We start from the raw sequence: 27,690 nt of genomic DNA, 5'->3' as shown, positions 1-27,690 counted from the left end.
TAAAATAAAATAAAATTCAATTCAATTTTCTCTTCCCTTCTCTCTCTCTCGATTACTAATTTGTTTAGTTCTCTGCTCTCAGACTCTCTCCGTCTAAAAGCTTCTCTCCTTGAGGAAAAAAAAAAAAAAGAAAAAAAGAAAAAAAGAAAAAAGAAAACGTATCGACTTAATCTATTTATTCCCTTCAAAAGTCTTTGCCTTCCCTTCGTCTTTGACTTTTGCTAATATTCGAGTCGCCACTACGCCATGGAATCGAGCCGAACGCCATTCTTCTTTCAGGTTTGATCTTTCTCTCCCTATCTCTTCTCGGCTTCCTTCTTTCTCTATCTCTCTCTGCCTATGCTCGTATCTTCTTAATGTTTTCTCTCCAAACTATTTTTAGTTGAATTTTATGGGTTTATGCAATGTCATGCAGTAGTTTAGTTTTAGAAGATGTAGGGTAATGTTAGGACGCTTCTTTGATCTGGGTCCTTTTGTAAATAGGAGTTCTGGCGTTTATTTTCATTAAAGATTGCGGCTTTTTTTTTGTTGTATGCATTGTATTTGGTTGTAATTTTGATGAAATGTGCAGGATTTGAGCGAAAGTCATCACCTTTCATACACCAATTTGTTGTGAATGGCATTGGTATTGTTGGATTGGTGGGTTCTTTGTAGAATAATCTGGTTCTATTAAGAGAGAAGAGCCTTTGAGAAGCTAAAGATGAATGAAAGAAAGAACATGGGCAAAGCTACCTCGTGCTTCCTGGTCCTCATCACAATTATCTCTTTCCTCTTAACCTACAATTTCTTGGCAATGGTCATGCACAACCAGAGAAGTGAGGAGAGGCAGAAATCGCTGGATGGCACGATTCAGGATCCCATTGTTGAGATGCCGGAGGAATTGAAGAGATCGACGGGGCCCAGGAGGCCATTCCATGTAGCCCTCACGGCAACAGATGCACCGTATAGCAAGTGGCAGTGCCGGATAATGTACTACTGGTATAAGCATATGAAGGATAGAGAGGGGTCAGAGATGGGAGGTTTTACGCGTGTTCTACACTCGGGAAGTCCAGATAATCTGATGGAAGAGATCCCCACATTTGTAGTGGACCCACTCCCAGCTGGCATGGATCGGGTGAGGATATCTCCATTGCAAAGATGTTCCTTGAATATGCTTGAGCTATAATTTGTTGTTGTTGCTGGTATATATTTGAACACATATCTTTTAGATCATTTATTTATATACTAAATAGAATCTCTGTTTTCTCTGAGTAGCCGTTGTTCAAATGCAAGTCTAGTGGACAATCTATATGATCCACCATGTAGCAGTATCTGTGTGCTTATCTTTTAGTCAATTCCCACAACTGGTAATATCTTTTGGTGAGAAAATAAAATTGCTTTGTTGCACCACAATATTTTGCAAGTCTGGATTTATCTAAGGAATTATGAAATTTCAGAACACATCCCCCATAGACAATCAGTCTTTTGTCCACCGTTGAATGAAAACTATTTACTCTTATAATTAGTCACCGAAAGATGACATTTCTGACAAATATCCAAGTATTCTGTCCCTCTTATATCAAGTTTTAGAAATTCCATTAGAAAACTGTACCATTCACTTGATAATTTTTAGTTGACCAAATTGGAGTTAGAGCTGTAATCAGTAACCAGTAACTTTTAAGTTAGTAATCAACATGTTTCATGTTTTCTCTGTAATGTTGTGGCAGGGTTATGTCGTCCTGAATAGGCCTTGGGCTTTTGTGCAATGGCTTGAAAAAGCAAAGATTGAGGAGGAGTAAGTCCATGTAAATCCAGCTGGTTGCTTTCTCTTGCTTTTTACTTTCCTCTTTTTTTCTTCTATTAATGCTAGTCGCTTGCATGTTGAATTAGCTGGTTGCTTGCTCTTGTTTTTAAGGTCTTCTTGTTCCATGACATTGAAATGTTTTTCATGTTCGATATATACAATTGCAGGTATATACTGATGGCAGAACCAGATCATGTCTTTGTGAAACCTTTACCTAATTTGGCTCGTGGAAATGACCCAGCAGGTTTTTCATTCTTCTATATTAAGCCATCTGAACATGAAAAGTTAATAAGGAAGTACTATCCAGAAGAGAAGGGTCCTGTAACAGATATTGATCCCATTGGCAATTCTCCTGCTATTATTCAGAAGGTAGTTTTTAATTGCAGATATGGTCTCCATTACAGTGTTACTGATTGAAATGCTTGTGCCAAGATATTGTAGATTGTTAACTTTGGAGCATGATAAAGGATCTATTTTTCCTTATATTTCTGCAGAGCAATCTCTTTGGATGTAGTTAAGTAGAAATTGTTCATTTTCACATATTTCTACTGTTCTAATTTATACCTTATAACTTGATGTTATCTGCATTTGCATGTTCATGCAATTGATTTCACTTCAGTCCCAACTGGAGAAAATTGCTCCTACTTGGATGAACATATCTTTGAAAATGAAAGAGGACCCAGAGACGGACAAAACTTTTGGATGGGTGTTAGAAATGTGAGAATTAATATCATTAACTATCTGCTAATTTTAACTCAATATATTTGGTTTTACATACAATACATGGACAGATTTGATTTATTTCATCTCTTGATGTATGCACTGTTATCACAGGTATGCTTATGCTGTTGCGAGTGCATTGCATGGTGTACATCATATTCTTCATAAAGATTTTATGATACAGGTATCAACTACTGCATGCTTTTCCAATAGTTGATATTCATGTTTCTTGTGTATAAAAACATATCAATTGTATGGTTTCAATTGTGTTTGAGTGCCCTGAAAATGGCAATTGCAGCCTCCTTGGGACTTAAAAGTGGGGAAAGCATTTATCATCCACTTTACTTATGGATGTGACTATTCTCTAAAGGTAACTACTCGCAATCATATCGACGTATAGATGTATTCCCAGTTTATGTTGGTAACAATTGAAGTTGCCATTGCTTTTGTTGTTTTGAATGACTCCAACCATGTCTACAAGATTAGTGAGCTCTTGGTCATGTTCTTGGTGGATTATTGATTGTGGATTGTGTGAACTCAGGGTGAACTAACTTATGGGAAAATTGGGGAATGGCGCTTTGACAAAAGATCACATCTTCGTGGTCCACCACCAAGAAATCTTTCCTTGCCCCCTCCAGGAGTTCCTGAAAGTGTGGTATGTCCACGACTCTAGGACTCTTTCAGAGCACCTTAATAAATTGCTGTTAGTTATTCTTGATCTTCTTATGAAGCAATAAAGTTACTATCTCCAAGTAAAAGTTCATTCCTTAGAATTGCTTCCTGCTAATGTATTGGGATATTTGAAATAGATTTTTGGAGCACACTCTGTTGAAGTCTACCTAGTAAAGCTCAATGTTTCTTTGTTTCACATGGGATATGCATATTGGATGGTTATTGTTTTATGTCTTACATTTTTATCCTCATCTAGTAGATTTAGGAGAAAATCTGCTAAAATATTTGTGGTTCTTTTGAGCATGACATAGTAGGTGTCATTAATTGGTAGCAATTGCCACTTTGTATGCTTACGGCATGACTTATAGGCTCAAACAGTAAATTGGATGTAGGTAAAGAAGGTCAACCGATTCTGAAAGTGTCGGATATTATTTATAAATGCATTCCATGTATCTATAAATGTATCTCTTTAAATTACTTGAGGAGTGATACAAGAAACAACTATACTCATAGGGTAGTTTTATGTGTTTCTATGCATGCTATTGTTGATTGCGCCTTTTAGGAGTCATGGCATCATAGATGGCAACCACTCAAGAGTTTTCGAGGTAGATTAGAAGTGCACTAGGAAATGAACAAAGCATTTAGTATCTCTAGAAAGCTAAATAAACCTGATAAGTAATAGACATTAGAGAATATTCTAGCTTATAGCAGCTAGAATATGATAACCATACAAATACTGGTAGTTATCGTGACTGTGCGGATATGAGGAGATAGTGTGTCTAATAGCGAGCGTGAGATTATAGAAATATATTTTACATTGTTTAAAAGATCTGAGCTTGCATTGCATTGTCTAATTGGCTAATCATGCATTGCATCCTAGCTTCACACCTTGCCGTAGGCTTTCCTTACCAAAATCATACCAAAGGGTTTTGATGGTTTGACCAGGCAAGACAATTCACAATATCAGATACTATCAAATGTCACCTGATTGCTGGTTTCAACACTCGTCCTGATATGATGCAGGTTACTCTGGTCAAAATGGTGAATGAAGCGACTGCCAACATACCTGGATGGGATGATGGAAGATAATGACAGTTATAGAAATGCAGCTAAAGTAAACTAGATTTTTGAGATACAGAATCCATGAGGAAAAATACCTAGAGAAACAAAGGATAGATGTTATTTTTGTTGACAGAAGATGAAAGAGCTCAGCTGGTGGAGGAACTCACAGTTGTAAAAGCCGTTTCTTTTTTAGGTGTCCTCGTGTTGCTTTCTTCGAATCAGTCTTGTAAAGTACTCTGTTTATTCTACATTTGATACATACAGTGGAATAGCTTTTTTAGGTGTCTATGCTTTCCATTTTTCAGAAAACAATCACTTTGTTTTCTATATGTCGAATCTATGAAGATCTCTATTTCTTTCTTCCCTTAATTTTTGTAGTACATCTGTTTTCTAAGTTCTATTTAGAATATATGAATCTTGTGCTTCTGAAACTCAACTCTTTAAGAAATTGTAAGACAAAATCTCTTATGATAATGAGAATAAGTGAAAGAAAATATATCTTCTGTACCCAGGTCTTTTGAGTTATCCAAATTTCGTCCTATATTGAATCCAGAAAGAAGATAATATAATACACGAGAAGATAGCTGAGTGTTACTTAAAAGTACATGCGCAAAGAGCCTAACACATTACTTGTCTCTAGGCCATATCTATGTGTTCCAATCTGTTCTGTTTTCAGTTACAACATATCCAACTGTTTGGTCTGCTAAAAGGTGGGCTGCAATTAATTTCTAGATCTTACAGCCAGTCATCAAACTGGGTCTTTTACAATTTAATTACATTTATTTTAATATATATAATAATAGACTCTGGTGCATCCTAATTAAACTACAAAAGCCCCATTAAGAAAACCAGTAGAAGCACGATACTAATTTAAGTTTTGACTTCCTATGTCAAATTGATTGTAAGAATATATTAAATGATTAAAATCATTTCTAAAGGAGGGATTTCACTAAATCCTAGTGTGAGAAGATTGAAAGATCCATGAAGGTTGCCCTTAACCTTATCCCTCCTAGTTGTTGGAGACTTGAGGTTGCTAGACAACTTAGGAACAAGAATAGCCGACAAAGCCAAAAATGGCTAAGCCAAAAACACCTCCCCCCACCAAATTGCTCCTCTTAAGTCTAAAACGGTTAAAAAGAAAACAAATTAATAAATAAGGAGAATTTTGCATATAGAACCTTACATTTAAGAAAATCTATGGTCCAAACCTAAGAAGCTAGTCCAGGATTTGCAAGATAAATTCTTTCAAATAAACATAAGGTGTTATATGCATTTTTTTTTTTTTGAAAAAAAAACTTTTCTATTATTTAAAGAAAGAAAGAGAAAAAGTAAAATAAAGAATGCAATAGCAGCACCACCACCATCCCTCCATTCTCCTCTGACTTCCCTCCTCCCTTCCTCTCTCTCTCTCTCTCTCTCTCTCTCTCTCTCTCTCTCTCTGAGCGCATCCAAAGACTCCTCCTTTGCCGAAATGGGTCGTCGCCATTGATGCTAAGAGGAATCGCCAACCTAAGAAAAGAGATGCACAAAGACCACCAACTCGCCAAGGCGTGGGACACCACCGTCCGCAAGGCTCGCGTTTCCCTCTCGCTCTTCTCCCACATGCCCGTTTCCCCCTCCGACGACTGCGCCACCACAACCTCCTCCTCCACCTCCTCCTCCAACTCCGAGCGCAACGGTGTAATCCACGGGCGCAGGAAGCAGGGGGAGACCATCGCCAAGGGGCACAAGAATTATGAGCTCATGCTCAATCTGCAGCTTGGCATCAGGTACATTGCTTCCCCTGGTCATCCTTTGCGTTAATCATAACTGTGTCGTGTTAACATCTGAAAAAATAGTAATAGGAAAGAATTATATTGCATTATTTGCCAATGTGATAGGAAAGTCTCGTCGTTGCTACCATTTTCATAACCAATTGATTCAAAAAGTTAAGCTGTTGGGTGGTGGACCAACAATGTGTATCATGCCTTGACAGTCAAATGTATCCATCATCTGATCGAGATCCTGGAAAGAATGTGGATAGTTTGGTTAATTTGTGCTAGATTGTTCATCTACAAATTGTTGACTTACTTTAATGTGCAGTTAAATTGTAAATGGGGATGACTTTATGATAAATGAATTGCGTGCTTTACTACAATGTGTTTTCCCCATCCTTTCTAAAGAACTTAATAGAATGCTTGCTGTTTGGAATTAATTTGGAATATTACATTCATGCTTCTTTGAGCATAACTATGACAACTTTGTTAGTTGGTCTGGTGACACAGGCATGCTGCAGGCAGGCAAGGTCCAATAACATTTGATCTGAAAGCATCAGCCTTTGACCCCAAGGAAAAAATATGGACAAGATTTCCTCCTGAAGGATCTAAATATACACCTCCACATCAATCGTGTGATTTTAGATGGAAGGATTATTGCCCCCAGGTCTTCAGGTTGGTTATCACACATTCTAAGTAAATGTCAATTCAGTAAATTCTAATTTCATTCAGGTTTCTTAACATATCATATTCTGATTTGATCACACAGGACACTCCGGAGGCTGTTTAAGGTTGATGCAGCTGATTATATGATGTCCCTCTGTGGGAATGATGCTCTTCGGGAACTCTCATCTCCTGGCAAAAGTGGAAGCTTCTTTTACCTCACCAATGATGATAAGTACATGATAAAGACCGTGAAAAAGTCCGAAGTAAAGGTGACCTTTCTGTTTCTACTAACGACATTCCTGAAGCAAAAAAGGCTACATGCTTCTTTTCTGAAATTTTACATACTCATCATTGCACAGGTTCTTCTGAGGATGCTTCCAGCCTATTATAACCATGTCCGTGCGTTTGAGAATACCTTAGTTACGAAGTTTTTTGGGTTGCACTGTGTCAAATTAACCGGCTCTGCCCAGAAGAAAGTTAGAAATGATTATGATACTATGCTTCCTAGTGATACATTCATAACGCCAAAAGAGAATTTAATGGTTTTTTTGCTGTTTCAATTTACCAGGTTCGTTTTGTTATTATGGGAAATCTATTCTGCTCTGAGTATGCTATTCATAGACGTTTTGATCTGAAGGGATCTTCCCACGGTCGAATGACTAATAAGCCAGAGGAAGAGATCAATGAGTACACAACTTTAAAGGACCTTGATCTTAATCTTATATTTCGATTGCAAAAATCTTGGTTTCAAGAGTTTCAGAGGTAATTGGAGTTTGCTTTGACCCCAGTTTCTTTTATCTGGAATCCTAGCATTCAATTCTGATGAGAAGTTAATGCATGCTTTTACAGGCAAGTGGAGAGGGATTGTGAGTTTCTCGAGCAGGAGAGAATCATGGATTACAGCATTTTGGTTGGCGTACATTTTAGAGATATCCATTTACCTGAAGGTCGGTTTTCAAGTCTAGTTACCTTACCACAAGTTATTTTCTTGGCCTTCTGTACATGTAGAGCTGAAAAATTGATTGCCCATGGCTAAAGGTACTGCAGATGCCGAGCGTGTAACACAAAGTGAGGGCCTTTCAAGAGTACACATGGATGAGTTTCTCAGTGACCTAAATAGGTGCTAACCTCTTTCTATTTTTTTAAATTATCCTATTTCATATCCCCTGTAATTTTGTTCAAACATCTATGATGTAGTGTCCGTGTATGGAGATTACTGTGAGCTGTAAAGGGTCTGAATTGATATTCTGTTTGCACATATGGACGAGGATTTGGTTACATGTATGTCTACAAAATATTTGATCTTAACAATCTAACCCTAGTTTAAATGCAATCCGACAGGTCTCTGTGTTCTGTGGGCTTGATCGTTGTAGTTATAATTTAGACACATGCCTTCACTAGGTTATTATCTGTAATCTTCTGTTGGTTTTTGACAGTAACATTTGCCTCTCTGAATTCATCTTCACGATTAGTATCGCAATCATGAGTTCTGTATCAAAGATCATGTATCTATCTATTAGTTTTGTTGTCTGATGATCTTTTTGTTGTTTTAGGTGGGCTACAATCAAACTAGGTTCAAACATGCCCGCTAGGGCAGAACTGACAGCTAGAACGGACGATTACGAGCTAATTGGTGAACCCACAGGAAAATTTTATGACGTGGTATTATATTTTGGGATTATAGATATACTCCAAGATTATGATATCAGCAAAAAGCTTGAGCATGCATACAAGTCTATCCAGTATGATCCCACATCAATATCAGCTGTTGATCCAAAACAGTACTCCAAGCGCTTCCGTGATTTCATATGCAAAGCTTTCACAGAAGATACCTGAAAATATCCTATGTGTGCAAGTGCTGCAAGAAAACTTCAAAAACTTTAACAACTGAATGTGTTCACCCTCCACCAAGCTGCATGGCTTCTTCGGCTTGTCAGCAATTCAGTTGTTTATGTCAGAAAGGTCAATGGGGCTTCAGCCATTACTAACTAATAGGTGGAGGATGAAAAATAGAAGCCACTTGAGATCTGTTCATGGCCCACGGCGATCAGTTGGCTATACCTAGCTCTCTCCGCCCGTAAATATAACCAAGTACATATATATATATATATATATATATATATATATATATGTATGTATGTATGTATGTATGTATGTATGTAATTCACTAATTTTTTTATAACTATAGATAGCATTTACATATAATTAATCAAGGTACAAGAGGAAATGTCTAGCCGATTCAGTGTTGCAACTGATTTTCCTGAGGAGACATGTACAAGATATCAGTCTTTGTGTAAACAATTTTCTTCTCAGAATCTTTAGAGGAAATTCTGAGTTTTTGTTAGGGACTCAAAAGTACACTGTACAGGAATTATTGGGAGCTATCAATCTGAATCTGTGCTTTATTAATTTTCAGACGGCATGCAATAACAATATCAATCTGAATCTGAATCTGAATCTGAAATGTGTGATTTTCTTGACTTTCTTCCTATCATCCATCCAGCTACCATTGCCTTTTCAGATACTGGGTCTTGTAGTTGAGCCAATATTGCATAACAATAGTCACAATGCTCTGCTGAAAGAAATGATATAGAAGTCGATCAGCTGATGCCATGCAGATTGTCTGTATGAAATGGTATGCCCACTTATTCTCCTCTCCCTTCTTATTTTCCTTTTCTAACTCCTGTCTATGAGCTGTATTGTGATTTCATCAATTCTTTTCATTTCCTACTCCACAAAGGGGATCAGGGGGGGCCCAAATGATCATGCATGCATGAATGCTGCACCGACTAGTGTTGTACTTTTAATTAAACAGTGAAATACGAGTCAAAAGGCATAGAAAAAGAGATAATTATACCTAGGCTTCTAAATTATGATTAATTTTCATGATATATATAAAACATCCGAAATACTTAACATTGATTAAGTTTAGTCCCTTTAGTGATTATTTTATTTTATTTACTTTTAGAGAATAAAGAAAAGAAAAGAAGAAGTTGACTGTAAGATTAACTCGAGAGTGAGATAATCTTAGAAACTACCAAGTATCTTTGGAAGAGAGAGGTTCCAAACTCGTCCCTCTCCCCTAGTAGAGAGGATGGCGGCGAGTCATTTGCATTACACCGTCTCTGCTCGTCCCACGTGGAAGTCACGTCACATCGAGAGACGCAGCCACACACGTACTCTCGATATTCTATCCATGGATGACCCAATTTAACATATATGTATTAATGGTGGCTTTGGCACAGTAAGCCACTCTCTCTCTCTCTCTCTCTCTCTCTCTCTCTCTCTCTCTCTCTCTCTCTCTCTCTCTCTCTCTCTCTCTCTCTATTTAAAGGCAATAGCAAGTGAGAAGGAACTTATAATAAATAAACTTTGAAATTTGGTCTTTCTCTCTCTCACTGTGGTCTAATAATACAAGGTAGCTTATGTCTGGCCACCGGCGACAAGCCTCTCAAGCTCTTCCTCTAGACTTCAATGTAGCCGAAAAGGAAGCATCCAAGAGTAGTAGCAGTACGGCTGCTGATCATCATCATGCCACTGCTTGCAGTATTGGGGTGGAAGCAGCTGTGATGGTGAGCACTGGACAAAACGGTGGGATCCACGCTCACTCTAAACACCCACCACCTCTATCTCTTGGGGACACCAAATCCAAGATGAACAAGTCCGATGCGTCTTCTTCTTCTTCTTCTTCTTCTTCTTCTTCATGAGAAGAGAGTAGATCGATCCATGGATTCATCCATCCATCCATCATGGCTTGCAATAGTATCTATATGTATATATATGCTTACAGTTTACAGGGAGGATTAGGAGTACGTTTTGTAATGGATACAAAGTTAATAATATATTATATTTAGTGGCTTATTAAAATAAACAATACATTCTGGTGTTTCTTTTTAGGAATAATTCACTTGGATCTCCTTAAACTATTATTATATATTTTTTTGTCCACTTAGACTTAAAAAAAAATACTTATAATTCTTTAGAAGGCTTAAGTGAAAGAGTTTAATTTTTTTTATCAATGTAGATTGCTCTTTAAAATTTTTATGTTGAACTAATAATCATTTTACTTCTAGAGTAAAAATATTTTTAATATAAAAATAATTTTTTAATTTAAGTGCTAAAATATCAATTTAAATAAAATTTTACAAATAAAATGTTCAAATATTTAGTGTTTTGTGTAAAAATATGAAATACTCATAAAATAAATTTCTTTTATAATAAGTTGAAGGAGTAATTTATTTTGATAAATAAAATTTAGAACTAGTTTAGTCAATCACTCCTAAGTGAAATTTATAAATGGGTAGGACGCTAACGATGATAAGAGCAAAAGATAGGGTGTAAACTAAAAAACTTCCGACAATTAATAAGAAAAGGAAAAAAAATGAAAAAGTCGGTGAGATGCGAGCATGGAAGGTGAGACGTCCGCAGCTTGGAAGAAGCCGGTGATCAACGTAGCCGCGATCTGCGGCTCCCTCCGCAGAGCCTCGTTCAACCGCGGCCTCGTCCGTTCCGGCACGCTCTCTCCCTCCCTTCTCCTCTCTTCTTCTTCTTCTTCTCTTAAACCATGAATCTCGATCTCATTTCTCCTCGTCTTCGTTTCTCCATCCCAAAGCCATCGAGATCTGCGACGGCGAGCCCATAGAGGGGATGCGGATCGAGCTCATCGACATCTCCTCGCTGCCCTTCCTCAACACGGATCTCGAGGTCGGTGGCGCGTATCCTCCCGCCGTGGAGGCGTTTCGTGAGAAGATTCGGGAGGCCGACGCCATCCTTTTCGCCTCTCCGGAGTACAATTACTCCCTCTCGGGTATCGGATTCCCCCCTTCGTAGTCTTATTTGAAGTTAAGTTTTTTCATGAATAAATCTTGGGATCTCAGTATCTCACTCATATTACAATGAAGTGAACCAGAAATTGACTATAGGTAGGTTTACATGAATCTGATGACAGTATTAAGCATTGTTTGGTGCAACAATTTTCTCACACATTCTAATTAAAAATTACAAGAGTTATGTCGGCAAATTTTTTTTTCAAAAGATATATGAATTACGTCAGTCAATCTAACACCTTTTACCTAAAATGTAGAATGATTTTGCCTTCAAGAAGCAAAATTTGTTCTTTTATCATAATGAATGTTAATTGCATATGTAACTGTGTTCGCCAAGGAATGTACTATTATTGAATAATCAGGGATACTAGGTCAACAAAATCTTGAAGAAAAAAATTAGAACTTTGTTAATTATTGTTACTTCAACCTTCTGTTTTTCTGCATAAACCTCTGTCTTCAGGATAATTAAGATTGCTTGCAAATTGTATATGCCTTTATCACGATCAGTAACAGTGCGATCTATGTGAAAGTTCACCCACAAGCAATGTGACCTTAATTTGTTAAGCACTCCATTCTGCTGCAAGTCATTAATAGTCTTGTTACACTCATTCGACATGGACTCATGTTATAATGATAAATATGTTATGCTTCATTTGTCCTAATCCACATTTTCTCTAAAACTGTTTGCTTGTTTCCTATGCCCATACCATCTCCAACTTATCTTACATTATTTAATTCATTTTTTGTCTTCAGTTCCTGATAGAATATGGAACTTATTCATTTTCAAGCAGGGCATATCTAGTTTGGAACATATCATGGCTGATGAAATTAAGGCTGGTTGTTCCAACCAACCACTGGATGCTGGTTCTAAATGGTTGGACTTGTTCAGCTGCCTATGCCTGCTTAATTTGTTTGCCGTACACATTTTGTGGCTTCCATTTTTTAACCTTCTTTTATGCCCCATAATATATTTCACTGAATCTTGAGATCAGAAAATTTCATATTTCTTGGAGCTACTAATGTTGATTTAATAATTTGATCAGACTGATATCTATTAGCTAAGTGTAATCTGTATAACTGATTTATATGGTGGTTGATGCTTTCTCCAATATGATTCTTGTAATTGCATTAGCACAATGCTAACAATTCTTTGAACTTAGAATGATAATTGAGAATCTTATTTTGTAATTTGAAAAATTCAACTCTGCCGTGATGATTGTTAATACAAGATTATAAATACGACCATCTCGTCATTTCTTCCTATTGAAAAGAAAGTACTTCAAGCTAATTCCTAAATAATCTTGTCTTTTACTTTCTTTTGCTTTTGCAGGACCTCTGAAAAATGCTATTGACTGGGCATCTAGACCCCCAAATTGTTGGGCAGACAAGGCTGCTGCTGTCGTAAGTGCTGGAGGAAACTTTGGAGGAGGAAGAGCACAATACCATCTTCGGCAAGTTGGCGTTTACTTAGATCTTCATTTCATCAATAAACCGGAATTGTTTGTCTACGCATTCCAGCCTCCGGAAAAATTTGATAGTGATGGCAATTTGATTGATAGAGAAACTAAAGAACGTTTGAAGAAAATCCTCTTGTCATTGTTGGCTTTTACCCTTAGGCTGCAGGGTAAAAGTGAGGACTCAAGATCAGGATGAATTTGTGTTAAAGATTTTGCAGAAGAACTGCATCATATGTGATTTTTGTTTATGTCAGATTGACCCAATATCTTCTGCCACTGTGGGCATCATATTTGATGATTTGGCCAAGGTATTAAAATAAAGGTCGAAGATGCTGCATTTTAAAAAAACATGAAACCTAACAGTCCCGAGTGTAATATTTATATAATCCAGTATCTTCATCAGTCATAATTAGGAGAGAAATGCTCTCGTAAGAACTTAAATGGTAACCGTTGACTAAATATTTACTTTATACAGTTGCGTACAGTTTTACGTAAAGTTCAAATTTAGCTATTCCAAATTACTACATCATAATCAAACTTTAATGTTTGTTCGTCTAAGAGACATGGAAGGTAAAATAAGATTTACTAATTTGATGGGCTCCACAAATATGATGTCTGACATCAAAAGACGGATTCCATACCACTAGTGCAAAGTATTTACCTAGATCTAATGTTTCCTCTCATTTTTCTTTTCTTTTTTCATTGAAGTCAATAATATAATAGTTGAAAGACCTACGAAAAATAATCACAATTTAGAATACAGAACTTGCTAAACTATGACAACATAGTACCTAAGAAACACCAGAACTACTATGAAGTTAAACCTGGAACTTGATTTAACAAATCTTGTTTCAAAAGGTTTATACAATAGAATGCTATCTTCTTGATTTTTTTTTTCTTAGTAGTTCCCAACCTACATAGACCAAGGAGCAAGACAATCATGTTACATGCACGTTTACCATTTCCAATTTCAATGTTTCCTCAGCTTGCAAAAGAACACCGGCAATAAAGATGTCACTGCGCTATTCGGGAACCATAAATCTCCTTGCATGAACTGGATGGAAATAGCGGGCAGAGTCTTACAGAAAAGGAGTAAGGAACTGGAGGCACCAGATACTGCTCATACACACACGGGGACCAACTGTCGTCGCCGCCAACTCCCATGTGCTTGTGGTCAAGGTGCACCTGAAACAAAAAGTTTGCAGTTCCTAATCTCAGCTGAATAAGAAACAAGAACACATTTCTAATTATGAAATAGTATCAACTTTTCTGTGTACGAAACTTTGGTCTCATGAGATGTAAAGATATAGTTGCAGGTCCACAGAAATGCGCCATCTTTCCTACCAAAGAGAAATCAGCATAAGAAGGAAACCAGTGGATACTGGTCCTGCTAAGTAGAAATCTGTAGGGACAACATAGTTGATTGAAAATTGAAAGCAGACTCATTAACCTAGTTGGACAAGAAAGATGTTCTCAATGGCTAGTATGACACTTTGCTGGAAGAACCACTAGGTTTTCTTTTAAAAAAAAATTCATTGTGCAAGTAGTCAAAAGATCTGTCTCTCAAAAAAGAAAAGAGAAAAAAGTCGAAAGTTCGGCAAGCTGACATGGAGATTTAAAACACAACAGAATCCATATTAGGAATGTATGCCAAAAGTATAAAGACATGCATGAAAGGCACATGTACACCTGTAATTAATAGGTCAACCAATGCTTGCATTTATATTTGTACATGTTATATATATATATATATATAGAGAGAGAGAGAGAGAGAGAGAGAGAACCTCAATAGCATCTCCTTTGACCAAGTCCTGTACATGAGTTGCTCTGTCAAGCTCTGCAGTGCCATAGTAACTTGCACTCATTTGCATAGGTGGGGATGCACCATAATTGGAAGCAAAAAGGCCAAATCCATCCTTGTTTTGAAATGCAACCCATCTGACATCTGCTCGACCAGAACACTCACCAGGAACAATGTAAGGCACATGCATATCTTCTACACTACTTTCATAGGTGCCAACATGGGCGGCTTCTTTCCTATCTGGATAACATTCGAAAGGTCCTTTTCCATACCATGTAACATGATTTAGTGACTGCTCAATACTAAATACAATGCCGACACGTGGAAGAGGAGGAAGGTCATTCTTCGGGTCTACTTTATATTCAAAAATCACATCACCAGATTCATATATCCAGTAGGACACATCGATTCTGAAGAGAATGGAATCTGCATTTTTAGACTTGCTGAGGTCCTCAGATTTCAGCTGATTCTGTGGAACACCATAATAGACAGTTGACACCTGAACAGTATTATCTGGCAGTTCCTTGATTGAAAAGAAGCCAGGACGAAACATCATCTTATCAAGGAAAGCTGTCTTCCACTTGGAAAGGTAGCTGTGGCTACCTCCTCCTTTGTCGTTATCCGTGGGTGCTCGCCAGAAGCAAGGAAATATCCCACCATCTGTAAGTAGATTTTCGCCAACCTGTAATCCATCAAGAGAAATGTGAGCATAATAAGTATTCATAAGATGAATGGCTCGAAAAGGATAAGATGAATAATGGGAAAAAGGTGAAAGGATCACTCTTCCTATCACGCCTTAGGGTCCAAATCATCAATCTAACAGAGGCATTAATGCAGAATAGCAGAAAACATGTTATGGTGATAGCTCAAAATTGTTTACCAAGCAATCTTAGAGGGGCCTGTTATTGCAGAGTTTCGCAATGAAATTTTTATAACCATAAAAGGAAATGAGTCAAAGGAGTCATTTAGAACCAAATTAGGCCCTACATATGAAGTAAAGGTCATTGTACGCTAGTCTTTTTCTGTTAGTTCCTTCATGATAACACCACTAAAAACCAAGTCTAAAGGAAGACTCATGATCATGTGAAGTTTGAGTTCCATCCAAGAAATTAACAGCCTAATAACTGTTGCAACAGAGTGCATCTTAGACAGTCTAGACCTCCACTGTCCACATTCTCTATAGCACTCCAACCCCTTTTCACCTCTTCAAATAACCAAGCAATCAGCAGAAGAGTTCAACCAGCAAGACCAGAGATAGCCACTACAGAGAACATCGTGATTCCTAGTATTGAAGTTTCAAGTCCTAGTAGGTGAACCTTTTTGTGTCTTATGGTCTTGTCTTGCAGCTTTAACTAAAATCTTGACCAATGTTTGCTAGTCAAAATCTCCCTTGTGGGAGTTGGAATGAGACAACTTTATATAATATGATGATCACATCAAGCCATTAGTAAGCTAAGTTGCTACAGTCGCAGATATGCCTAGCATGCCATCAGTCGAAAATTACCTTCCAACTATCAATTGTTCCTGTACGAGTGTTAACTTTGATCTGCCAGATATTCTGCTTTTTAAGTAGTACGCATTCACCAACACACTCAGAAATCAAAGAGCTATTCTTAGTCAACTCGATTACCTGCAAAGGACATACTTGTAAGACAATTCCAGAAATAGCTACCTTGAATATAAAGAAGATTGAAGAGCACATACTTTAGGATTGAATTCACTTTTGGTAGGTAAACTAAGTTGAGTGGAAGCAAGAACATGACCATGCATTGCCCATCGTGTTGAATGCTTTAACCTGGCAGTTATTGTCAAAAATATTTCTTTTGCTGCACATGATTTCCAGGGAGGATACCAAGGTGATGATTCAAATTTGATAATATGACTACTTTGGGGTTCTATGATTGGGAGGTTGAGTATTCCAGAACCCATGATGCTTCCATCTCCATTGAGGAGCCAACCAAACTCTACTGCTTCCGTTGTGTCAAAATATTGTGCATTTTCTATCTGCATAATACATAGGAATCCTGTTAGATATCTTGCTCCTTTAGGAATAAGGAAACTTTCAGAACAATGATCAAAGAGTACCTTAACAATGGTTCCCAATATGAAGACCTTCACAGGTTGATAAACATATTTCACCTCTGAGAATAAAAAAAAAAGAAAATCAATTCAAGGGTAAGGATACCCATTATGGAATACCTAACAAATTATAGTATACAATCATTTCCAACTTATGGTCATTCTAGTGGGAAAAGAAAAATCAAATAATTAATAAGTGACTATTACATTACCATGTATTGCAGGATGAGGTGTTCGATCAGGCCACATTATCCCATTCAAACAAAAGTTCAAATCATTGGGTGTATCTCCGAAGTCACCACCATAAGCCCAGTACTTTGATCCATCACTACCCTCCTTCAGTAAGCCCTGATGAAAGCTTGGTTTGATATAGGTAATAGGTTATTACAACAGAATATTAATTCAGGACACTAGGATACTACAATTGCCGTTTAGAAGTTGACTTTGAAAGACTAGTAAAGTAACTAAGGTTTGTTATATATTGAGTTAAAATAACATAGACAACTTCAGTAGTAATACATGTTTGAATTGACCAGATAATAGTTGCAGAAGTCTTTAGTAATAGAACGACAACAACTTGTCCTCAGTTTGTACTAGTTAGACACCACTAACACAACTGATTTCTGAACTTAAAATTAATATATAATACAATACAATACTACATTTATCTGTCTTTAAAAGGTCTCCTACATTTTTTGACTATCAAGCAAAAGATCAATATCTAAGAAAAGAAATCAAAATGGAAAAATAAAACTGATTCTTAATTATGAGGTAATTTTTCACACTTTGAAGGACATAGATTAACCAAAAAAAATCCACCATAAGCAATCATTTCTCTCCCGACAGATTTCTATATTTATATGAGTATTAGGTGGAATGTGGAATAGCATATCACCATACGTATCCTTCGAAATTATATTACAGGATATGCAGGCAATGAATTAGCATAAAGCTCTTTGGATAGTTGACTTGGAGAATAAGTAGGCAAGGGGAAGAAGTGCAAACTACAAGAAACCTACGAAATAGAGATCGGAAGTACTACTGCTGTTATACTTAATTTGATCGGTATCCATAAATATGTATAAGGACTTTGAAATAATTGTTGCCTAGGTTTTCTGGTAAAATTTAATGAAAAAACTTAGATGATTCTGAAGATAGATTCACCTCTATGGTAAGTTTTCTTTGGCCACCCTTCACTTATTTTTTTGTCAGTCAAGCCTCTTCACCCTATTCCTACCAAAAATTCTACCAAGTTCCAGAAGGTGGTTAAAATAGAAATTCAGGGTTTCTCATTTTGTTCACCGACAACCACTTCTTTAATAAAAATACAATTTCCTCTAGCGTAGGTTATATTTGACATGTTAGTCATCACATATTGACATTATCATACTCATTATTGCTTAAATCCGTAAGTCCTTTCTTCAATCTTAGGTAGCATATCATTATTAGTTCTTCTTGGCTGTTTCAAATTGCCAGCGCAAGTGGAAACTCTGATTTTTTAAAGTATTCATCACTAGCTCAATGATATATATATGTACCAATTAACCTGCAAGTCATTTAAATGAATGTATCTAATGAGTAATTTAGCATAGTATTAAATGATTAAAGCATGTCAGATAAGGAGAACACGTGCAAACCTGATCAACCCAATCCCATATGAAACCTCCCTGAAGCCCCTCAGTGCTATCAATAGCCTTCCAGTAATCATGTATATTTCCATTACTGTTTCCCATTGCATGTGAGTACCTTAACAAGAAATAGCATTTTCGTATTTGCAAAAGATAAAAGGAAATAAATGGTTAAAAAGTCAACACTGTTGAAATATGTAAATGCTGCCTGGGATAGCATACTCGCACAGAATAAGGGGTCTATTTTCATTAGGGTCTTCAGCAATTTTCACGATGTCGCATACACGCATATACATGGGGCATATGATATCTGTTGATGAAGTTCTAGATCCACCTCCTTCATAATGCAAGAGCCTTGATGGATCCTTCCCTCGAATCCATCCTACATTTGAATGGAAGAGTCAGGTATTAAGCAGTCAGAAGGAACAAAATCACCAAAAGAGAAAATGTTGTTACCAGAGAGAGCAGAATGATTGGGTCCATATCCAGATTCATTTCCTAAAGACCATGCAATAATGCACGCATGGTTCTTGTCCCTCTCTACCATGCCAATAACACGTTCCAGCATAGAACTAGCCCACCTTGGTTCTAATGTAGGATGTTTGAAATGACTAGAAAGATCAAAACCATGTGTCTCGATATTGGCTTCATCTACCATGTAGACACCAAAAAGGTCGCACAATTCATACCATCTTGGATGCTGGGGGTAGTGGCTGTTTCTCACAGCATTAATATTATTTTGCTTCATTAAAACCAAGTCCTACAGATACATAGATGACAATGTCAATAAAAAAAACTATCTGTTTTGCAACTTGTTTCTCATAAACAATACTATCTGAGAGAGAATATACAAGTTAAGAGAATGACCTTAATCATACATGCTTCCAAATTTGTCTTTCCTAAACGTGGATGATGCTCATGTCTATTGACACCATGTATTATAACAGGAAGTCCATTAATGAGCATCTTCTTATGCGCTCGAGATACTTGTCGTATGCCTACTTGGCATGATTCACACTCAAGTAGTTTCCCAGCTGCATCTTTGAGGAGGATGACGAGAGTATACAAATTTGGCTGTTTAAGGAAAGATCATGAATCAATGAGAAATCTCTGTTGGGTTTTTTTATGACAGATTTATGAAAGACAAGAAACATCTAGTACAGAGATACAACCTCTTGTCAGTTAAGAACAAATAGTGGACCTCAAATAAATGCTAATAATCAGAGGGCTAAACTCTCAAGAAAAGACATGTTTTTCAATTGTTAAGTGCCTAGACCAATTTTACAACTGAAAAACCTTACTATAGCATTTCCAATTTCATTGAATATTCCATAATTAAATACTGATTTTCATTGATGAACTCTGCAATATGAACCTACCTTCTCATATATCATATCTTCTTATTGCCTCTGGTACTTCTAATGGAAGATTGAGACTCCAATGTATCTAAGGAAAAACTCGTAAATATGCTCTGGTTTTGATTGCCTTCCAATGGAAAAGACCAAAATTGCCTCATAACTAAAAAATTATTATCTGATAAACTTCAACTGCATTTGCTTTTGATTGACAATTTTTTCTTACATCTAGTAGAAAGCATTGCAATAAGATACCAGCAAGTAGAGAGAACATCCTGCAGTTCCATGAAGTTATAATAACTTTTAAATGATATCACAAGAAAAAAAAATTATCCTATTGCATATCTGTGTTCAAAGTTTATCTTCAATCTAATTTTTTGCAGAAAACATGCAACACCAAAAATATGACTAAATGTTAGACTATGATCTGTATTATGTAACGCATCAGAGAACAGAAATTACTATTGCAGAGTTCCTTTTGTAACACTCGGGTTAATTGATCAAACTCTTCATTCCACTAAGCATGCACATGGCAAACAGAAGGGCACAATCCCTTTGCTTGTTCAACAAATAATCCAGACAGCAGAATATGTTAGGTTATTGAATGTTAGTAGCATGTCATTCACCTTGGGTATGTTATTCTTAAAAGGCATCTAATGAGAAAAAGATAAGAATGTTAAAGACAGAATGAAAGATTCCAATTTTCTACATAACCATAAAATACATGTGATCTGTCTTTGTGCAATGACATATACTGATCATAGAGGTTTCCATTTAGTTGATGTCCTTAGGTCTACAAGTTAAAATACAAATGCTCAATTACATATAAGGATGAGATCTTCATTCTTTCCATTGCTAGGGAGCCAAAAATAATTTAGGAGAAGACAGAACAGAAACTAGAGCTAATGGCTTTCCTCTGTTTTGCCAAATATACATATTTTTGTCTCTAGATATGGATGGTATACAACAGAAGCAATACGGACACTTCTAATTGCATCATAAGGAAATATTTTGAGCAATATTAGTCACAATTATTGCTGTTCTTTATTTTAAATTGTATTTGTCACTGGGTAAATTGAAGAGTGAGAGCCATTTTAAGGGTGTATTTATGCACTCGGTTCTTTACATCTATTTCATACCTAATGACTCTAATAACAGTCTTTATTTGTGAATATACTACTACACAGAAAGAGGAAAAAATAAAGAAATTTGATAAACATTTATAGTCTTTTAAGAAGAGGCTTGCATACCGAAGGCTGAAATTGGTGCTAGTACAAGAACTCAGGAAGCATATAAACTTAAGATGATATAAGAGGAGAGGACATCGAGTTATATAGTAGCTTGGACTGCTTTGAGTAGATAGTCTTCTTGAGCAGATCATCTCTAGGAAGGCATCTTGAAGGTTCTGAATCTTCTGATGTACTCCTCTGAGCTAGATGATGATTATTAAAGGCTACATTATATAGATATACCTCTAAATGGATGTTGTATACATATATTTAAAATTTGGACTGGTATTTGATCTAATTGGAATATTGAAATTTATGCAAATTTGTTCACACAAAATTAGAAGGTTTAAAACTTCAAATTAATAAGTCAAGTTAAAGACAGTTGACAGGTACATCTTGTAAATTTATCTTCAATTTCAGCCATACAAATATCTCTAAACAAGATTTAAATCTTTTAAAAACTAAAAACCAGATTGTCCCATTGGGGATTTTCCATAGAAAATGGCAAGCATACATGAACAAAAGCAAAGAAATATAAGGTTAGTGTCTTTTTACGTTAAAATGCAGTAAACTTATTTAATATTTCAGATTTAATGTCAGCATGGCATATATTGCAATGGTGAATCCTCATGCCACAAAATGGCAATCCTAACGATACACTGCCTGCTGCCATACAGTACAAATAAGTTATGTAAGTTTCAATTTTTTTCTATGTTTAGATTCCTCACATGTTCACTGGACCAAAGCTTTGGCCGTTCTAGTTTCCCCTCCAGTTGGATACCTTGAAATCCAAGACTTCCAGTTGGTGGTGACTTCAGCTTCATATTTACCACCTTAAATGAATTCATATCCTTGCATTCATTGGTGGCTGCATCATACCATCCTGCATTGTCATACAGTGAAGCTTCAATTGATATGCTGGAAACATCTTCAAAACTGTCCTTCAATGCATCAATCTTCACCTCAACCTGAACATATGGCAGGTAAAATTTTATGAGCAAAGTGCACTAGAGAACAGGGTTTAAACATAATTGTGTTTCCTCGCAATAATTGTCTTCTCCTCATGTTTAAACATTTAGATATGTTACTGTCGGCTATTACTACAAAGCTGAATTTAAAGTGCATGATAACTAATGAACTTGATAGATAATATATATGAACTCAATAGAATGAAAAGATCACGGGTAATTTATTTATAAGGTAACATGTTTTGGAGTGACTATTCAAATCATCTCATAGCATGTACACTAACAGCTTAAGAAAGGTTAGAGGGTAAACTAAGACCTCAAAAGATGGGTTTGAAAACATTCAACAATAAAAAGTCGATCAAAAATTTCTAGTAAACCCATTACCATATGAAGGGCCTTCTGGCCAAAAATATGTTCAAAATTGTGATGCAAATGTGTAGCTGAGTCACTCTCTCTTTCACAGTGACACTTTATACTCTCACAGTTCTATTTATGTAAAGATGTTTCTTAAGCATTTTAATGAAACTATATGTGCACATTCACTGACAACAATTTGAAAAAAGAACAAATTCTGAAGACCAAGGTTTGACTTGTTACAATTATCCTGAACTCAAGTGAAGTTTCCTTCAGTTTGGAGATGTTTACCTGCACATCAGCCATAAGAAAACTTTCGTACAGGCTTGCTCTGAAAAAATAATCTGTAATAAACACCTGCAAAAGAAAAATACCTTCATCCATCATAAATGCTTGTACAGAGTTAATCAAGGCTTGAAGCCAGAAGGTGCAATATGTTCACAATCTGCAATAGAAGAAGTATGAGATGATTTATTTAGCCATAAGGAATGGCCGATACATTTTATCCTTGACTCTAATGGTCCAAATTGTGATTAAAATCTTCATCGGATGGTTATATACTACCTATAGACTTAATCCTTTGTTAATCACAAGCACCTGACATGGAAACAAAGAGAATGTATTTACATGGTAAATTTACAAAACAGGATTTTTTTTTAAAAAAAAGTAGTTTGCTAACAGAAATAGTGTCCAAATTACTAATGCGATATCATTTATGCAATGGAAACAAAAAATACATGCATTATGCACAACTGATAGAAAATAGAATACTGGAGGTGCACAAGATATGAAATCGCACTCTCAAAATTCTAAAGTGCTAGTGTGATATTGCAAAATAAATATTGCTTCTGCTATCTATCATTTAGACGCTATGAAACTAAGTTACAGAAAAGAAATTAGAAACTTTTAGGTATTGACAATTTCTATCGTGCATACTCCTATTGTCACTTGTCTTGGTCACGAAATTGTCTTGACTAGTTGGCCACCATGACAACAATAGATTCTTCTACGTCAACCATCATAAACTTCATGAAGTCTTAAAATTGAAAAAAAAAAAGGGTTGTCAACTCAAATGACTTTGTATTATAGAGCTTCAGATAAAGGTCAAACATTCTAGAATGTTCTAATGTTCAACTTGATAGTCGATTGACAGTCCATATTTCTTTGGTAATAAGCTGCATATTAATATAGGTGGCATTTGGATGTAGGTTAGGATCCCAAAACCTGTCTAGCCTACTCTTATTTTTAACCTGAATGTGATAGCTCTAATTGAGTTTAGGGAAATTGGGTAATTAATTGTAAATCATGGGTAGTAGAGTCATCGTTACTTTTATAAGACATGCATTTCAAATTGAAATGTTACTAAAACTAGAATAAGAAATGGGAATTGAGCATGATTCCAAGTTTCGGTCAAACCTAAGTGGGATTGGCCGAAATGGATCTGGATTGATCATATATTAGAAAAAAGAAATTGCCTTGTGACAGTAAGAGAGAGAGAGGAAGAGAGAGAGAGAGAGAGAGAGAGAGAGAGAGAGAGAGAGAGAGAGAGAGAGAGGAAAAAAGAGAAGAGAAAGGAAAAAAGAAGAAAAAATAGGAAAAAAAACAAATTTGCGTCGATAGTCATAGAAAAGGGAGGAAAAGAGAGGTAAAGAGAGGTAAAGAGAAAAGAGTCAATTCGGTATTTATCAAAGTTTTAAGTAAGTTAATGCATTTTTAAGTTTTTAGACTTTATATATGAGTAATTCTTATTTTCTTATCATTTTTTAAATTTTTAAAAAATTTCTATATTTTTAAATAATATTTAAAATTTTACATTGTTATAAAATAGTCTGATCCGATATAGGCAATCGATATAACCGATACGTATCATTTTTTTTTGATGGCCGATCTCAATCTTGATGATGAGTTTTAGAACCTTGGCATTAAGGATATTTTATGTCACACGTATCATTTTTTTTGGATGGCCGATCTCAATCTTGATGATGAGTTTTAGAACCTTGGAATTAAGGATATTTTACGTAAATTGACACATACTCTTTCTAGTGGATTCATAGAGTACACCGAAATAATATTATTAAAATTATCAAAACTCCTATTCACATTTTTTCTAGTCAAGTCAGATTTTTGACCCAATGGTTCAGATCGGGCCAAAAAATTTAAGCCCGATTGAACTTCGGGTCAAGCTTGGGCTTGATGATACTTTCATAAACCCACCCACTTATTATATATTTTCTATAATATACATATCTTCATATATATTAAAATCTAATCATACGTTGTCTAAAGACTCTAAACCATTATAATATTGTTTTGTAAAGCTTCTTTGATCACATTAGCTCTTTATTGATCAATTAGGTCGGGCTAGGACTGTAATACCCCAATTTAAAAAATAAATAAAAAAATCCCGTGACGCACGCGCCGTGCGTCACAGGCGCCTGCCACCCTCCCCGTCCTCTCTTCTCCTTCTTCTTCCCCTTCCCTTACCGTGCACGCCACCTTCCCCTCACCGCAGCCATCCCGAACCCCCCCCCCCCCCATTATTCTCCTCCACCTCACTACCTCTCTCGCTCTCTCGTGGGTTGCCGACGAAGCCCCGAAGCTGACGAAGCCGAGCGCGCGGATCACAGTAAGCCTCAACCCCGTTAAAATTCAGTAGTTAATTTCTCCCCATCTCGCCATCATCCTCGGCGGCCGACGCCCCCGCGTCCGGCTGTTCGGTCCGAGAGCTCCGGGGAAGGGGCTTCCTGGACAGGCTTCGAGCCTTTGGGTTGGGAGGAAGGACCTCCATGGTCGTCGGCCATGGAGCTCACCTCGTCGGCCACCCCGGCCGCGGGAAGAGCTTCTCCCGCTCCCCTGTAGGCAGGGAGGACGGGCGGTGGCTCCTCCGCGGCGTGGGTTACGCCCGTCAAGCCGAGCCGCGCCCTCCTCTTTTCCTACCCTTGCTTTTCTTCCTTTCCCTCCCCGGCGAAGGTCGCGAGGCGCCGACCTGAGGGCGGGCTGCTGGCGGCGTGGACCACCAGCAGTGCCGAGCCTTCGCTTCTCGCCCCTTCTGTCTCCCTCCCTCGAAGGAGATGGGGGGGAGATGAGTGTGGGTGGGCTGCAGGCCGCAACCCACCGACTTAGTCTCGAGTGGGCTGCAGGCCGCAGCCCACCTGGGCTTGGTTTCGGGTGGGCTGCAGGCTGCAACCCACTAACCCAAATGTTGGGTGGGCTGCAGACTGCAGGCCCACTAATCCAACTGCCCCCAGCCCACCAAGGCCCTCTTGCCTATTGGGTTGGGTTTGAGCCTAACCCATTACTTCTAGCCTAGCCCATTTGGGGCCATTTGGACCCTACCCCCGTTTATCTATTCCCACCTGATTTAATTAGCCTGACCCTCCATAATGACAATTTAGTATCATGTGAATTTTTAGATAACATAAGACTCGACCTAGGAGACCCTTGACTCATGTATTTGTCAAGCAGAAATGCTATAATAAGATAATTAATCATATTAGTTCGCTAATCTTACGTATGGCTTACTTGCGTGAATTAATAGGATTGACACCGCGTGAGGAGCATTTTGGGATTCCGGAGGAGCCGGCTAGCTGACGAGATTTAGCATACTGTGGAGACCCCAGGCAAGTAGAGTTATAATAATCTAGAATAATGTAGTTATAATCATTATACCTGTCATGACACTGTAGGAAGTGTTGGTATTAATACATGCATTTAGTATACCATGTTATGTCATTACATATGCAGTTATTGATAATTTGCTCATCATGATATTATGAGAATGTTAATGTAGCATAGACATTAGTGTGATGATGCTCTGCATGTATCATGTATGACATACCCTTGCATATATGTATATCTGTTGTGAATATAGAATGTAACGATCATGATGACTATGACATGTTTTATACACTCATAGACACTGCATCACTTTCACCTATCATTAGTAGTCGGATTCTGACTATGCAGTACCCTTACTCACTCAGCCCAGGGTTAAAGGTAAAGTGTATTTTATATGACTATACTATTAGAGGCCTACACCTGAGGTCAGGAACCTGTGTGGCATTCAGGTAGTTATACTGCATAGTCAGGACTAGATTATGATGATAAAAGAACATGATTGTGAGGTGGGGATATAACTCTAGCGGTACCCTATAACGCAGGGTTAGGGCGTCTATTGATGAGCCGAGGGCTCCCGATTCTCTCGTTGAGGACAGTGATGATTTAGAGAGAGTGAGATATGGGCTTACGACCGGGTCCTTAGTCTGATGGCCACAGACAACCGGTCATTTGTAGTGTCGCCATACACGTGTAGGTGGTATTACCGTTAGATGTGTATATACCCCCCCTCGATGTATGAGATGATGGATGGTTATATGATGGATGATTGTTTTTTTAGAGTACTTACCCTGTGTGGTGAATAGCTCGGTGAGCGATAATAAGTATGATTAATGCTTTGGTAGGCATGAGATGACTAAACTGCTCTTTTATTGCTATACATAACATGTAAACACTATAATTGAGATGTGTACGAATAAGAGATTGTGTCAAGATTTATATCTGTGTGGAATTATCTTGATATGTTAGGAACTAGCATGTTCCAGGATAGTGACTGATAATCTTTATCGATTGCATTGAGTTAGTAACTCGTGTTAAGCCATCTCAACAAGCATATTATTATTGCTAGCAAATATAGGCATACAATGTACATACACATGCGATTTCATTATTTTAGATGGTATGGATCCTACTCGCCAGGCTATAAGCTCACCACCTCTTGGTGGTATTATTTCAAAGCTAGGAGACGCAAGTGCGGGTAGCGATGAGTAGCTGCCTTTCTTTTTCTGTATGGTTATTAGTTGTATTAAGCCCTGCGAAGGCGTTGTGATTGATGATGTATTTTAGACTTTAGCATTGTATTTTGGATGTATATTTGGAAGGCTTGTTGTGGCCTGTGGAACTTGTATCCGGACTCTTATGGTTGAGTTTAATTATGGTGAATTTGTGCTGTTGTGTGCCTTGTGAAATCATTGTATTGACAGGTCATGTGATGCACCACGTGGGGGGATTTACCCACGCGATTTACACGTGTATTTGGAGGTTTGGGTGTTTCAAGGACTCTACCCATGGGCTGAGTTTGGGTCCGAAGTAATTAAAATTACATTGGGCTAGGATTTATCATGAAACTTTTTAAATATATAACTACAAGTGAAACTTTTTAAATCTCAAATGATAGATTATGCTATGGACTTATCATGAACACATGAGGATTGACTTGAGAGAGGAAGGCGCATTCAGAGCTAACCGGGGCTTCAACTCACGCCAACCGCGAGACAAAG

General features: G+C 37.2%; 4 protein-coding genes across 9 annotated transcripts in view; 3 read left to right on the top strand and 1 right to left on the bottom strand.

Annotated features, from left to right (window-relative positions):
• The first annotated feature begins 195 nt into the window (after positions 1 to 195).
• On the top strand, positions 196 to 4,606 carry LOC140780756 (hydroxyproline O-arabinosyltransferase NOD3-like). The gene is made up of 9 exons (XM_073126506.1): positions 196 to 279; positions 572 to 1,114; positions 1,707 to 1,774; positions 1,951 to 2,152; positions 2,403 to 2,500; positions 2,618 to 2,687; positions 2,802 to 2,873; positions 3,045 to 3,158; positions 4,199 to 4,606. Exons 2-9 carry the CDS (start codon positions 701 to 703, stop codon positions 4,262 to 4,264), a joined length of 1,104 nt encoding a protein of 367 aa, XP_072982607.1. The 5' UTR covers positions 196 to 279; positions 572 to 700; the 3' UTR covers positions 4,265 to 4,606.
• A 983-nt stretch (positions 4,607 to 5,589) lies between these two features.
• On the top strand, positions 5,590 to 8,743 carry LOC140780755 (phosphatidylinositol 4-phosphate 5-kinase 6-like). 3 transcript variants are annotated; one of them, XM_073126505.1, is made up of 8 exons: positions 5,590 to 6,006; positions 6,502 to 6,666; positions 6,761 to 6,926; positions 7,017 to 7,133; positions 7,226 to 7,419; positions 7,507 to 7,604; positions 7,696 to 7,777; positions 8,211 to 8,743. In XM_073126505.1, exons 1-8 carry the CDS (start codon positions 5,726 to 5,728, stop codon positions 8,491 to 8,493), a joined length of 1,386 nt encoding a protein of 461 aa, XP_072982606.1. In that variant the 5' UTR covers positions 5,590 to 5,725; the 3' UTR covers positions 8,494 to 8,743. The 3 variants fall into 3 exon arrangements, with proteins under 3 accessions (XP_072982606.1, XP_072982605.1, XP_072982604.1); XM_073126504.1 differs by having other exon boundaries at positions 6,761 to 7,133; positions 7,705 to 7,777; XM_073126503.1 differs by having other exon boundaries at positions 6,761 to 7,133.
• A 2,270-nt stretch (positions 8,744 to 11,013) lies between these two features.
• On the top strand, positions 11,014 to 13,193 carry LOC140788002 (NAD(P)H:quinone oxidoreductase-like). The gene is made up of 3 exons (XM_073137080.1): positions 11,014 to 11,169; positions 11,270 to 11,464; positions 12,814 to 13,193. Exons 1-3 carry the CDS (start codon positions 11,064 to 11,066, stop codon positions 13,134 to 13,136), a joined length of 624 nt encoding a protein of 207 aa, XP_072993181.1. The 5' UTR covers positions 11,014 to 11,063; the 3' UTR covers positions 13,137 to 13,193.
• A 555-nt stretch (positions 13,194 to 13,748) lies between these two features.
• The window catches only part of LOC140787979 (uncharacterized), a 29,418-nt gene continuing 15,476 nt past the window's right edge, over positions 13,749 to 27,690 (bottom strand). For all 4 annotated transcript variants that reach the window (XM_073137042.1, XM_073137068.1, XM_073137050.1 and 1 more), the window contains 12 exons: positions 22,646 to 22,711; positions 21,761 to 22,000; positions 19,316 to 19,522; positions 18,905 to 19,208; positions 18,671 to 18,830; positions 18,458 to 18,566; positions 17,033 to 17,168; positions 16,827 to 16,882; positions 16,446 to 16,745; positions 16,246 to 16,371; positions 14,725 to 15,423; positions 13,749 to 14,125 (listed from right to left, as the gene is read on the bottom strand). In XM_073137042.1, coding sequence (XP_072993143.1) covers positions 13,955 to 14,125; positions 14,725 to 15,423; positions 16,246 to 16,371; positions 16,446 to 16,745; positions 16,827 to 16,882; positions 17,033 to 17,168; positions 18,458 to 18,566; positions 18,671 to 18,830; positions 18,905 to 19,208; positions 19,316 to 19,522; positions 21,761 to 22,000; positions 22,646 to 22,711 — 2,574 coding nt within the window. In that variant the 3' untranslated portion in view covers positions 13,749 to 13,954. The remainder of the gene's footprint in view (positions 14,126 to 14,724; positions 15,424 to 16,245; positions 16,372 to 16,445; positions 16,746 to 16,826; positions 16,883 to 17,032; positions 17,169 to 18,457; positions 18,567 to 18,670; positions 18,831 to 18,904; positions 19,209 to 19,315; positions 19,523 to 21,760; positions 22,001 to 22,645; positions 22,712 to 27,690) is intronic.

This window comes from Typha latifolia, chromosome 1 (assembly GCF_019914945.1).
Source record: "Typha latifolia isolate L0001 chromosome 1, TyphaL0001v2, whole genome shotgun sequence".
NCBI classification, from domain to species: Eukaryota; Viridiplantae; Streptophyta; class Magnoliopsida; order Poales; family Typhaceae; genus Typha; species Typha latifolia.
Note: the sequence above shows the minus strand (reverse complement) of the source record. Positions and strands in the feature narration are given on the sequence as shown.